The sequence below is a fragment of the Huiozyma naganishii genome, chromosome 1 (genome assembly GCF_000348985.1).
Source record: "Huiozyma naganishii CBS 8797 chromosome 1, complete genome".
Lineage (NCBI taxonomy): Eukaryota > Fungi > Ascomycota > Saccharomycetes > Saccharomycetales > Saccharomycetaceae > Huiozyma > Huiozyma naganishii.
In genome coordinates, this window is record NC_035922.1 from 1,276,035 (window position 1) to 1,290,777 (window position 14,743).

General features: G+C 44.6%; 4 protein-coding genes across 4 annotated transcripts; all 4 read left to right on the forward strand.

The window, feature by feature from the left end:
• Window positions 1–394: 394 nt before the first annotated feature.
• CUR1 (Cur1p) lies at window positions 395–1,129 on the forward strand (the record flags this gene model as incomplete). The annotated part of the gene is made up of 1 exon (XM_022611275.1): window positions 395–1,129. One exon carries the CDS (start codon window positions 395–397, stop codon window positions 1,127–1,129), a length of 735 nt encoding a protein of 244 aa, XP_022462700.1.
• A 969-nt stretch (window positions 1,130–2,098) lies between these two features.
• KRE6 (beta-glucan synthesis-associated protein KRE6) lies at window positions 2,099–4,261 on the forward strand (the record flags this gene model as incomplete). The annotated part of the gene is made up of 1 exon (XM_022611276.1): window positions 2,099–4,261. One exon carries the CDS (start codon window positions 2,099–2,101, stop codon window positions 4,259–4,261), a length of 2,163 nt encoding a protein of 720 aa, XP_022462701.1.
• Window positions 4,262–4,591: 330 nt separating this feature from the next.
• LAA1 (AP-1 complex accessory protein LAA1) lies at window positions 4,592–10,552 on the forward strand (the record flags this gene model as incomplete). The annotated part of the gene is made up of 1 exon (XM_022611277.1): window positions 4,592–10,552. One exon carries the CDS (start codon window positions 4,592–4,594, stop codon window positions 10,550–10,552), a length of 5,961 nt encoding a protein of 1,986 aa, XP_022462702.1.
• Window positions 10,553–12,586: 2,034 nt separating this feature from the next.
• Window positions 12,587–14,743, forward strand: KNAG0A08040 (uncharacterized protein; the record flags this gene model as incomplete). Its single annotated transcript, XM_022611278.1, has 1 exon — window positions 12,587–14,743. A coding segment is annotated over one exon (2,157 nt), but the record flags the coding sequence as incomplete, so codon positions are not given.

The following is a 14,743-nucleotide window of genomic DNA, read 5'->3' on the forward strand; positions in this document are numbered from 1 at the left end:
TCTTATTTAGAGGAGACTGGGATCGAGTCTGCTACCTGATCACTAGTTTCCGGTCGTTGTGTGCTACTCTACTACTGGTAGACAGCCTTTTTTTCCACTAAAAACTCTTTCGGATCCTGAATTTTTCAGAATATTCTAGAAGGTCTCACAGTTAACGGAGCATTGGGCATCGCAAGAGACGGAAGGGGAAAGGAAATGGCAAAAATTATCTCCAGAGAGACCCTGCAGAGGAGCCCTGGCAGGGCAGTATATATAGTTGACGGTAAGTTAATTAAGAAACGAGTGTGCTGGTTAGTGACCGATGCGAGGATCTGGTGTTCTCATATTGAGAAGATGGGGAGACAGTCGACCCCAAGATTTTGCAACACTTTGTTGTCGCTATCCTGACGTTGCAATGGTGTCTCTAATTCAACATCCTAGATTGTTCCAAGAATATTCACCTGTCGCTGGTTGTCGAATGGACACTGGGACGGATATTACAAGCAACACAGTATCAGGTCCAGCAAGGAAAAAGCGGAGGTGCCAAAGAGTGGCACCTCCAAGTTACGTTAAGACGCTCATCAAACGAGAAAACGACGCACAATGCACAGTATCGCATGCTGGTCGGGGCTTAATAATTGAAATGTACCAAAAGATACCGAAAGAAATGCTTTTGAATGCGATATGTCGAACCCTGTGGGAAACGAAGGAAAAATTCTATGCCCCGACGTTCGAGGTACAGTACGACGAGTTCGGCAGACAGCAGTACGTGGAAACACAATCTGATCCAAGGGAGGACTCCACACTGAATCTGATAGCGTTCCAACAATTAAACCTCATGGATTTGTACCATAAAGTGTCTCGCGAAGTGTTCTCGTGCTACAACATTGCGCTGACCCCTGGGACACCAGCACAAATAACGCTGGCCAGCGAAAGGTACAACGTTTACAAAGAGATGAGCATCGACAATGTGGCCGAGTATAGAGTGGTCAACTACGGGATGCTCGATAACGACGATAGCGACGAATTCGACACCGCAGTTATGACCATAGAACTCGTTGGGAGACATGGGCAGCATCCGTCGTTAGCGAACCCTTCGATGACACATAGCGCATTATTGGAGACAGTGACAGACGAGGAGTTTTTTTGATGGAAGAAAAACAAGACAGCATTGTTTGATAGCTCTATGAGCATCCGACACCACTAGCATTAGCATCAAACAGCACTAGCAAATCTCAATTGAACAATTCCACAGTTCATCTGCGGAAACAGGGTCCAACAAAATTCCTTAAACGGGCGTACACTCCCCACACCTGTGGCCGGGAAATGTTGCTAGCCTGGGCATACAACAACTTTGTCGGGGCTCGTGGGGGGTGGGGGTATTGCGGCGCGCAAGGGCCTTACATACTCTGACAGGGACACTATCAAAACTTGCAAAGCGGAAACAGACACTGCGGTTTCGCGTTGCACCGAAGCGGGATAGAACCGTCCCCCCCCACGAGTGTTCCCCAGTGCGACTGCAGCACCAGCAGAGCGGAGGCCTCAACTCTCCACAATGCCTCTTGCTCTGCTCTCTACAGTGTGGCTGTGCGGTACGCGTCTGGGTTTCTTACGCGTCTTTTCTTCTTTCCCCTTTTGGACAAGCCGAGGCTCGCGCTGTTTCTTTGCGTTTCTTCATTTTTATTTTTTTCCCTCTGCAAAGAGTGGAAGGTGTCCCAATGGGGAAAGTTCATCGAAACTTACTTTTTTTTTGATTCGCTTCAAACTGGATTTATAAATAATATGTATACATGCTTCAACCCGGGAATAATTGACGTGTAGCAACACATCTGTAGGAGTAACGGCGACTTGGACACTTTGCGGGGACGATATCGTATTGGCGAAGAGTGATCTATCTAGAAAAAGAACTGCGGAGAGTCAACCTGGTTTTCCTATCATTCTTTTTTCATTTCTTGTTGCTATTTTTTTGGTTCTTTTTTTGTGAACGCGACTACGAAATCGAACCTTTGCAACTCAGAAATTGGTTTATTTGCTTTGAGCTTTTAGTTCCCAAATCGTTCAGTACTTGTTACAGAAGTAGCAGGGCGCCAGTGATCAAGTAAAGACAGCCAGTGCCACCATGCCGGTCAGAAACCTTACGGATTCCAATCTGAACTTGAACGAGTCGTCTGAAAATGTGGGACAGAGAGGTGGTCCAAATCCATACGACGCGTTGACGAATCCGTTCTTGGATTCCAATGACGAATTCGGTGACATGAGAGGGCCGCAGTCGGGGTCCTCATCGATGGACCGTCAGCAAGACTCTGGGTACGACCACATGGACGATGCGGATTTCACGCAAAAATACTCGGCCACCAATGGCAATATTACAGATTACAAGGGTTACTACTCAAGGAACGCCAGTGCGGTGAACCAGAGTGCCAACGACACAACAGCATTTCTGCCCCAGGGGAGAGGTAGGATTTCATCTGCGTCACCAAATCCACCTATATTCGATGCCAACGAGATTCTAACGCCGCCAGCGTTTGACAGGTACCCGCTTGTAGGGTCCAAAGCTGCATCGCAGACGAATCTAAACTCGCAACTGAATTCAGGGTCGTATGGGAACCTGCATAACCAACGCAATGTATACTCGGGACAACCATCTCCAAGAGACGGTTCTAACTCTACTTTCTCGTCCTCAAATCCATTCAACCAAGAGCAAGATTTTTCACCCTTTGGTGGGTACCCGACGACCTCCTTCCCATTGCTAATGGACGACAAAGAGGACGACGACTATCTGCATAACCCTGATCCAGAGGAGGAGGCAAAATTGGATAGGAAAAGATTTATAGAAGACTTCAAACATATGGATAGAAGGGCATTCAGTGGTTTTATGGGTATAATAATCCTGTTTTCAGCTGCGGCAGTTGTCTTCGTGGTGCTACCGGCACTAACATTCACAGGTGTCACAAACTACGGACCCAAATACGAGGTTGTTGAGTTCCTGACAGGATACCAGTACCCACAACTATCCGCCATAAGAACGAGTCTGGTAGATCCTGACACGCCGGAGGAAAGCTTAACAAGAAAGGCGAAGGACGGCTCATCGTGGAAACTGGTCTTTTCAGATGAATTCAACGCAGAGGGAAGAACGTTCTACGAGGGTGACGATCAATTCTGGACCGGCCCTGATATCCATTACGATGCTACGAAGGATCTGGAATGGTACAGTCCGGATGCATCAACGACTAAAAATGGGACTCTTAAATTGCGCATGGACGCGTTCAAGAACCACGGGCTATACTACAGATCTGGGATGCTCCAAAGTTGGAATAAGATGTGTTTCACACAAGGGATATTAGAGATTTCCGCCAACTTGCCGAACTACGGTAAAGTTACTGGACTGTGGCCTGGTATGTGGACGATGGGGAATCTTGGGAGACCAGGTTACCTAGGAAGTACAGACGGTGTTTGGCCATATTCCTACGACTCTTGCGATGCCGGGATAACGCCAAACCAAAGCTCCCCGGACGGTATCTCCTACCTACCAGGGCAAAGACTCAGTGCCTGCACGTGTGATGGTGAGGACCACCCAAACCCAGGTGTTGGTAGAGGTGCTCCTGAGATTGATGTTTTGGAAGGTGAAGTGGACACAGTACTGGGGGTAGGTATTGCTTCCCAATCCCTGCAAGTTGCTCCGTTTGATATTTGGTACATGCCAGACTACGACTTCATCGAAGTTTACAACTTTACCACCACCCAAATGAACGGGTACTGTGGCGGTCCATTCCAACAAGCCGTTTCAGCCGTTTCAACTCTGAACCGTACTTGGTACGAATTTGGCCCCGATTCTGGTTATTATCAAAAATACGCAATTGAATACTTGAATGATGACGAGGACGGATACGTGCGTTGGTTTGTTGGGGACGACCCCACATATACTATTTATGCAAAGGCACTGCATCCAAATGGTAATATTGGTTGGAGAAGAATTAGCAAAGAACCAATGTCTGTCGTTTTGAACTTGGGTATATCGAACAACTGGGCTTACATCGATTGGAGATCTATTTTCTTTCCTGTTACTATGTCGATCGACTATGTCAGAGTATACCAACCATCGGATGCTGTGTCGATTACGTGTGACCCTGTGGACTTCCCAACCTACGATTATATTGAGTCGCACAAAGTAATTTACCAAAATCCAAATATTACCAAATTTGAACTGGCAGGATTCAGCATGCCAAAGAACATTCTGACGGGCAATTGTAAAAGTTCTAAATTTTCATTATCAAATTCATAATAATAGAAACGCCGGTTGAAATCGCGCTAACTGCACATTGGGTGTGCAGTATTTTGGCACTTCCTGGTATTCATACTAGGAAGAGGCTTCTTTTTTTGACTGGACAAATGAAATGTGTCTTCTTAATACTTTCAACTATATCAATTGTACTGTATTTCTAATTCATCGCTCATGGATATATTTCAGATCACTATGTAGCTTACTCTCTAGTTTGGAGTGTTCGGGTAATGGAAACTTAGACGAAATGTAATCGAAAAAAAAATCAAGATCTTGGTTTGAGACAACGCAAGAGGCGTAAGTAGTCTCTGAAAACTCCACCAAATACGCCATATGAGCCTAGTTGAAGCCATTGATGCGTCAATCGACAAAAGACATGTTTTAAGTACTTGGATATTGGAAAATTTTGGAATCTTATCTACTCATGATACAACAAAGAACAATCCCACAGACGTGGCTCATGTGGAAAAACTGTATAGTAATGCTAACGCGTTCTTGACGTATCTGCCCACCACTGATGCAGTAAAAGAGATATATTCTCATTATCTGTTTTTGAGGTTTTCCCAGCTCTACTGTCTAACCCTTGAACGATCTAAATCAGAAGCACCGGGAAGAATTTTTGACTCTGCAGACCTCTTGACAAACATTCTAGTTGAGGAGGATGTAAGTGTTAAGCCGAACGATTCGCCAGACAAAAAGGATAAGAAAAAGAAATTGACTAAAAAAACATACGTGTTCACTCCAGCAAAGGATATGGCTGTGACTATTCTCACTCAAATTTTCGAGACATTTGGGAAGGATATCACCTCGCTCATTCCACTTTTACTTTCCGTTCTGTTCAAAAACCTGAAGAAAGTTATTGAAAAGCCTAAATATAATCATGCGACATACATGGTGTCCCTTCAACGACTCTTCACTGCTGTTATCAAGCAGGCTAACTCCCTGGATACAGCTGACGTCCATAAGTTTATCAAATTTTCAAAAAAGGTCTTTGAATCCATTTATACCAATGAAGAAAACTTTCCGGTGGATTTTGTATCGGCCATGATTGACTCTTGGAATATAATTTTGACGCAAGACTCTTTTATCAAGGAACATCGCGAGAATATTTCAGATATCATATATTCCAAATTTCGGCATGAAGAGTTGGGTATTTACGGCTTTGCAAACGACCATTCTAGACCCCACACTGCCAAATGCCTAGCTAACGTACTTTTTGACTATTCTTGCTCAAAGGGAATATTGACAGCCCAGGATGTTTTTGGAATTTATGTTAAAATATACACACACTCAACGACAAGAGATGTGAAAGCTGGCTGCTTTGAGTCATTGGTTCAGTTTCTGATGCTCAACCTGACTGTAGATCGGCACTTTTTCAAAGAATGCGGCTATTTGGACGTCCTTGTGGAAGTCAGTTCAATATTATGTGTGCACCACACTGAAGGGAGAAAAGTAGGAACTATTTCCAGATCGTTGAAGCTTCTCGTCGGCATGCACAATCTTCTGTTACCATACGTGAGTGAAGCATCAAAGGTCCAAATGGTAATGAAATTGATCGATATAAAATCGGAATGCACAGGTTCATACAATGAAGGATTTATGCAACCAAATTTTTTGATGGACGAAAACACACATAACCAGTGGTATACAATAATCAAACTGGATCTACTGGAATGTCTCCTCTTAGATCTATCTTCTGTTTACACCAACGACCCCCAACTGACACAGCTCCTGAAGGATAAGCTAATGGAAATGTGCACTGCAGACGTGTTCGCTGTTCGGGTATGTGCGAACAGGGTTCTAAACACATTTCTCACTGGCTCCCCGCAGTATATTGCGGAGGTTATTGAAACGTCGCTCGGACAGTTGAATTCAGGGTTTCAGCAAAAGGAAAACTTTCCGTACTCAACGTTACACGGGTGTTCTCTTCTAATTGCGAATTCTATGGATATTGCCGATAAAAACTACGTGCCGTATGACCTGATAATGCGAGTCACTGTATTTGCTACTTCATTTATAAAGAATAGCACAACCACTACCACAGGGGATAATTACTTCAAGGGACTAGTGTGCTGGATTCTAATGATAGGTCTGATGAATTACAGTGATGATTCCTATTTGAAATTGCAAACAGCTCAGTTGTTCCTTTTCTGGAAAGTTCTCCTTACACACTCATTTACATACCGTAATGAGGAAGAGCTTGTCAGGAATTTGGAAATCAGGTCTCACGCCTTAGCGTGTCTTTTGGCATATCTGAACAATGCGTCGATTGATAAAGAAATGGCAAAACAAGTATCCTACTTGTTAACAAAGTGCTCCAATTTCAATCATTCAGTATCACTAAAGTCGCAACTTGTTGACCAAACATTGCTGAACAACGAAAAAAGGATACTACAAGTCTATCTGAAGGTTAAAGATTATATTAGCACCGATTTCAACAGCTCGTTACTGATTTTGATTATGAAAAACTTTTCGGACCCTAATCTATACATAGAGTCGTCGACTACTATTCTGGAATCTATGAAAAAAATGAGAAAAAAGAAAGACCCAGAAGATTCTCAGAAGGAAAAAGTGTTTGATCTGACTGTTGACAGTATCCTCAGGCAGCAAAATGGATTTGCATTTGGACTGTCCAGCAAAATATCGAAATCGGGCATTTATAATTTGAGTTTACATGAAGTGAAAAGTGACCTGGCACTCATAGGGGGGGCGTGGTTTTTCAACAAACAGGATTGGCATCGTGCTTTCGAGGACGAGGTTTTTACACCCATCTCCACCTGTTTGACGAACGATTCTTTGGTGCTGTTATACGGAAAACTTTCGTATGGAGCCGGTGCATTGTATTTGCCAAAAACAACCACTTCCTTAATTGACTTTTCCATGGAATTATTCTCATCTGTTTTTCCTTACCTGAATGATAAAATCCAGTACTCGGTAATAGAGAATCTAAATTTGTCACTGTTTTCGAAGGCAACAACACCCTTGAGAAGTGTTGCCATTGCTGCCAATATTTGCTCAGCGCTCTATACTGCCCTGGAAATAATTGAAGATAAGAATTTAGCTTTGGAGCCGTCAGTTGGAAATTTGATCATAGAATCGTTCCGCAAGCTTGATTTCACAAAGGATATTTTTTTGACCAATTTGAACGCAACGTCCATGGGATTTGTTACTGCTGCGGTAGGCAGAAGCTTAGATCCGGATTCAAGGAGAAAGTTTGTGGAAGACCAGGTTAACATTCACATAAAAAATCTTGTTGAAATCAATGACCCTCATTCACGAATGTTTTTCGTACTTTCGTTGGCGTCGATTTACAAATACAACACCAATTATTCTACCTTTAGGATTATCTACGATGTTATTTTTACATTAGCGAAGGATCCCCATGCACTGATACACACCTGGTCACTGAGAGCCATGTCCATTTTATTGGAGAAACACCTCGTCATTGATATGACTAGCACCTGCAGTTTGTTGGCTGCGACACAAGAGTTTCTGGTCAATCCTGAATACGGGAAATATGGTCCTTCTGTCCTAAGATATAACTACAATATGGATTACGACTCCTATGTCATTATTGCTGATATTGTCAGGGTTCTTACGGAAAAGGTTGGCCCTAGCCTCCTGGATATGGACGAAAAAGTTACACAGACTTTCAAAAACATCACAATGAGTTCGTTGCTAACAGATAACCAGGCATGCAATCTACAAAGTTTGAAAATATATGAGAACGTCGCGACTTTCAAACTTACGGGATTTTTCCAGGACACACTATTCATCAAGAGCATGAAAAGTACGATCTCACAAAGTTTACTGTTGGGATTTGGTTCGTCCTATTTCAACACCGATTTTGTTATCCCGACAACTATATCTCCTAGGTTAGCTAATCCAGAAGCTGCCCTGGAATGTTTCCGCATTTTCACTCAACTTTTCAAATTAGGGAAGAGAGAATTATTTGTTGCTAGTATTGAAAGTTTTGCCTGGAGGTACTTGTCTGTTTTTCCTGCCTCCAAAGCAATCAAATCTTACTTTTCGGAATGGCTCTTACACGCCAAGGAGGACGAAAAATGGATAGAAAAGTTATATACAATGTTCAATGTTTCGACTGAAAAGTTATTTGATGGTATCTTTAAGCAATTCGAAAGTCAATACGATAGTCGAAACAATGTTGAAAAAGAAACTATTGATCCAGAACAGGAGACAATATCCAATATTCAAGGAAATATGGACAGGGAAAAGAATGCCGATACTGTTCAATGGAAAACCAGGAAAATACTTCTCAGTCTTATCAGCAAATTGCTAATCAGCATTTCTAATAAACCAGGCTTTTCGTTATTACTTCTACAAAACTTGACTAATCTAGTTAGTCTATCTTTTCAAGCTGTTATATCCAGGATCGAAGAGCTAAATATGTACGGTTTGGAGATACTACACTTGATTTTAAAACACTTTTCGACAGAGAAGGAACAAAAGATAAAAGCCCTATTGGTACAGGAAGAAGCCCAAATCACGAGTTCCCTAATGGCTGTCTTTCATAAGGGTGCATCTCCAAAAGTTGTTTGTAAGGCTATTGATATTGCTGCCGATGTGATTTGCTTCAAGATATTTCCGGCTGGCGATCAGAGTAGACTCACACACCTTTTGATAAAAATGTTGGAGACCTTAAAAGATGATTTTAGCACCATAACAGTTGGAGAAACCGAACTCATCACAAAGAGTGCAAAAAGGAAAGTAGAGCTGAATTTTTTGAATGGGTGGTCTAAAATTGTGCAAGAGGCTGTTGCTTCACATGACGTTGGAATGCTGGAATTCACCGTTCCATATCACAGCATACTACTGCCCTTGTGGATCATCTCATTACGTGAATACATGCTTACCAAGTACGGAAATTTTGACTTTGATACAACAAGTGTAAACGGTGCAGCAAATGACCAAGCGGAATCAAGGAGCACCAAATTAGAACTGTACGATTCAGTTTGGTTAAACTTTGTGAAGGTGATTGGTTCCTTTTTAGATCTTGACAGCGATTCACTGTCCATATATTTGAGTGACGACGAGTTGGAAAGTTTTATGTTCATGCTGTTTGCCCGTTGTCTGGAAGAAATAACTAAATCGTCTGACGAAAACGCTTACAGGATTAATCTTCTCCAAACATTGCATAACTTGATGAAAAGTCAAATGCTTTTGAAGCTTTTATTGCAGGACCCAGTATTCGAGGAATTTACAAGTTTGTTTGAACGGTTGATCATTACTGGTACTGTTGAGGAAAAATCAGAAGTAGTTTTTTCTTTGGATACGGTCATTCATGGTTACAACAAGATAAACGCATCACCCGAAACATTTTTAGGCAGTATTGACAAACTTTACGACGCGATAAGACTAGTTCTGATGGTTATAACACACATTCTACCATTTGTGGAATACAGTGTTTCTGGTTTCGAATCGACTGAAAATGATATTCATTTGGGCCCAGAAAATGCCAAGCTCCTCAAATATTGTTTTACTGTTATGGATTCCACAGTTTCAGATTTTGAAGGTGTCTTCAAACTCGATCTATATGCCTGTTTGCTCTTCCTTATTGGAAAGATATATCAGTCTGCTGTGTGTAATGAGGTAGTACCTATAATTCTACCGCTATTGAAATCCATCACCTCCGGGCTCAAAAATAATGGTGAGGAATCCAATCTGCTATACATTCTTTACAAGTGTATCAGCGGCGAATTTGGAAAAACAGTGAGCGACGAAAACAGTCTTGCAACGCTTTTTGTACTTCTGACGGGTGGGTTTTCTGGATTCCGCAAGGCTGACATTGACGGGATCAGCCAATACATTATTTCGTTGCTAGATTCAGGAGCACATCAAGAAATGATTTATCAAGGGGTGAAAAGGGTGATAGAGACGTCATCAAATAGCGATACCTCTAGACTTGTACTGAGACCAATTATTAGTCACATGGTTACCGTTACAGGCGAGTCCAAAAGCAATTTGAACTCAACACTGGACATACTACTGGTCGTTTCAAAATCGATAAAAGATGATTCTGAGAAGGTTGCCTCTTTGTTTAGTATGTCGTTGATTCTTATTTTCGACCATTTTGACGGGAAGATTTTACCTGAACATATCAGTGAGAAAATCATGGTATTGGCCGAAAGAGACTCTATGTTGTTTCAGCGTGCACTTAGGTCAACATTAAACACCAAACAAATAGACATTTTACGGTTGTCTGTGCAGGAGATTTTGAGTTATGATAGCTCGATGGGTTCCAAGGACAATAACACTCTAGAACTATTTAAGTAACTTCTCTGTAATTAGCTAGATAAATTTGTGGAATGTTAGTGTATAAATTACAATGTTGATAATCAATGTTGACGTATTATCTTCTTCCTAATCTTCCAAATAATCGCATTCAATGCAACGACAGCTTTTACCATTCTTCGATATAATAGTTCTATTATTGAGAATTAAAAGTCATATGATCAACTTTATTCTTTTGTGTCTTTCCCAGTAAAGTATTTAATCTGTCACATATCAATTTGTTTAGTACTATTTTTATGTAAGAGTTAAAGCAGGTTGTGATTGAGTAAAGTGTGTAAGGACTCTGATATTGTGTATTTACGCCGTATACGTAAGTATGTAGTTGTAGCAGTTGTGCTTCCTTGTCTAAGACTGATAGATATCGGGTTTATAATATTTCACAGTACTGTATTAGATAGGGTAGCGGGTCATGAGTCCATTCCCAAAGGGAGTTCCCAATTTATCCTCACATTTCCCCCCGCTAAGATTCTGTCTAGTTCTCATAAGACGCATGCTTTGCTGTTGATACGAGACAGAATCTTCACCACTAGCACCACGCATCGGAAAAGCTGAAGCTTCCCAGATTTAGCGCGCTACCGGCTTCAAACTCTGTCAAGGATGTACATCAGGTTGAGGATATGGCGGTCCTCGGCGAACGATCGTTGTGTCTCCAAAAACTGGACCCTGGTCTTTAGTAAAACAAAATCCATCCTAACGAGTGACCGATCTCGCTAGTCTGTTCAACTTACTGGTTATTCGTTCTTGCATGTTGTATAGAAAAAAAACAAAGAAATGGATCACTGGGAAAAATCTGCGACGCAGAAAGCAAAAAACCTAAACCTAAAAAACATACTGTGTGCTTGAACTAGACAGCAGTACCCGCATTACCATTGCTCGTTAGTTGACGTTGCTCCTAATGGTAACTTTTATAAAAACGGAAAAGTTCGGATGCTAGTGTTCAGCGTTTCCTCCCTATTCTTTTCCGCTTTATCGGGGGCCTGCCTCCACGCCAACGGACTTGTGCTCTCGCTAAAGCGTCGTCCTGCAATCGTTTCCGATTCGTTCGATGCTTTTTCAAGTACTCGATGTAGTGGGTGGGTAGATGGCTTTCGACCAGCTCGAGAGGCATTTGAATGATATCCCACGCTTCTGTATCCCTCCAAATAGTCTCAACCATGGTTCCCTCTGGGCGCATATCCATTTCCCCAAACCAACGATCTGGTTGAGGTTGGTCAATTGAGCTTCGCGAGTCAAAGGTGGGATGCGTCCGTAATCATTTTCCCGTTCCGAGAAAGGTTTCAGATCCCGCGCATTGAACACACAGTGACGAAGCGTGTCCGTCCCAGTCTCCACTCGGTACGAATTCGGATTGATGACTTCCACGATCGCATATGGTCCATACCACAAGAAATGGAATTTCTGTCCCCGTTTTGGTTTCATGTAGACGTCCTTTTTGATTAACACCTTTTGACCAACTTTGAAGTTACTAGGCCGCAGCGCTGGTTTTTCTTGAGCGAGACTCTGTCTTGCTCTTGTGACACCCTACGGCGAACGTCCTCAAGGATTCCTTGGGCAGCTCGTAGGTAGTTCTCGATCTTATCCACCTCGTGGCTCTTGCTAAACGTCGTGCCGAACGTGTTGCATGCCAAAGGTTTTAATGGGTTGAGAAGTCCCATAAATCGTGGGTGGAAAGCATTGGCGGCCAAAAACGGCGTCGCCTGATGGTCGATTGGAAAGCGTTGTTATAAGAAAATTCTGCAATTGGAAGTATCGTTTCTCAGGCTCCACGGTTCTCCGTGCACAGAGTCCTCAACCGTTCCACTAAGGTAAGATTGAGCCGTTCGACCTGAACATCAGCTTGTGGGTTGTTGCTGATGGTAAAATTTAATTTGATCCCCAGTCGTTGCGTGAATCGATGCCAAACCTGAGACGTGAACAACTTATCTCGATCGGATACGATGCTTTGAGGTGTGCAATGTAGTTGTCTTCTTCACTGGAATAAAGTGGGCTATTTTGGATAACCGGTCGATTACCACCATGACGGCGTCATTCTTGGTTCCCACGGCGAGCTCCATTCCTGTTGAAAAATATTATCAAGATCTCCGACCGCTGCTTGGTGATCGATGGCTACGTTGTCTTGATCAACGCCAACGGCACCAAGACTCTGCGTATCAAAACGTCCAGCGTGTGTTTCTTCGCAAGTCCGAGCAGAAGGCCATTTGCCAGCTTAAGACTGTGAACGACGAGGCGCTGTACAATTTGCACACCTCTTCCAGGTTTATCCCCTGCACCTCCTCTAAGCTTTTCGAATTTATGGAGACCAATTCTGTTTATGTGATGGAAACCGCCCACGGGCTACAGCTTGCAACGCGCGAGCAGAAGCCCATGGCAAGAAAACTGGACGTTATCCGGTTTCGTCCCCAGCTGCAAATGTTCAAGTACCTGTACAACGCGCCTGCGCGCAAGCCGATCAGAATTGGAACAAGCCAGGAGTTTGTGCCAATCACTAACACCAGGGAAGTGGGGTTCTACCGCAGAAGCTACTGCTTGCAAAACCTGGAGCTCAGCGCCTCCGACCGCACGCTTTTGGCAGACTACCTCACCAACGACTCCCGAGTAAGCGCAGACCGCGTGCTTTCCGTTCTGCTCAAGTATTACAACACTGTGTGTGCCCGTGTGGCCAAGACCGCGTTCACCACTGACCGCAACGGCCATCAGAGCCCCTTTCCCCGCGAGGTCTCCTCTGAAACCCTGGGTGACTATGCCCGCAACGTCTGTGTTTTTATATATCTGGACGACGTCTACGCGCAGTTCAGTTTTGCGGGGAACTTCCCCAGACCCACCGACACCATTTCCGTGTTTGAAGAGCCGCTGGCCGACGAGCTGTTTCTGAAAAAGGCACGTTACTTCCGCGAGATCCTCACAGACGACCGCCACACCGCTTACTTTACCCACCTCTGCCAGCTGGCGGCCGTGGACATCCGCAAAGTGACCTCCGAAAAGGTCGAGTTTCTCTCTGTCTTTCAATACCGCTACGTCCTTGACGCCATCAAGGCCTGGACAACGTATGCCGCGCTGTATCCGCAAGCGGCAACAACCATTAGCGATATAACAGCCCTGTTTGTGGAAAAGAAGGCTCAGGTGTGGCGGTGGGTCACTACCACATACTCTCTGCTGTGCAACGAGCTGACGCAGACAACCCAGAGGTTCGTCAAGGAGAGGGGCCCCAACGCCTGCATAGTGGGCGGCAAGCACTTCTCGAAAGATTACCTACTTGAGCTTTACCACGACAACCAACGGGAATTCGACAGCGCCACCGAGTCCCTCAGACGCTACTTTGGAAACATTCTTACCGTGGAAATTGTGGCCGACCGGTTGGTCAACGACCGCTCTGTTAACCTTGCAGAGAACCCCCGCTCCCGGAAGTCCTCCTTCCAGAACCTCTTCGGTGCGGCGGTGCTGGCGGACGTGGCGCCGTGTGCCGAACGCACCACGAGCCCAGACGAAGACAAGGAGATCATCCACCTGGTCAACCTTTGCGCGCGGGCCGTCATGTGGATGATATATGTTGGTGCCGGCGGGCCCTACCGTTTTCCGGAGATCCAGAAGCTCAAGTACGCGAGCAAGGACAGGGACCTGTACGCGGACTCCGAGAGCCGCTGCATCGAAATCCACGCGGGGTACTCCAAGGCCCAGATCTTGAGGCCCGTGACCAAGCAGCTAGACATGAACACCTCTGACTACCTGCTCTTCTACACCATGATTGTTGTTCCGATCCGCAACCACGTCGCTGGCCGGCTTTCCTCGGTGATGTCCCGCGACCTCGCCGACGAGATGGGAATGCGTGTCGAGGAACACACCGCCAACGCGGCGGACGGCGAGGGCTGCAGGCTCTCCGACGCTGGTTTCACGACACAGGTCCTCAACAGCTACCTGTTTGCCGATCTCAGCTGCGGGAAGCTGCTCAAGTACGCGAACTTTGCAAAGGGTGCGCGCAAGTTTCCCGTCTCGGTGCCCCAGGACCAGCGCCTGAGCCTCCGCGATCTCCGCCACGGTATCATCTACTTCATGCGGCGGCACACCAACGTAGGGCGAATTGTAGCCGGCTCGGATGCCGTCGAGCGGTTGGCCGGCCACACTGCCGCCACCGGACGTACTGTCTATGCGGTACCCGACAGCGTAGTGAACCACGAG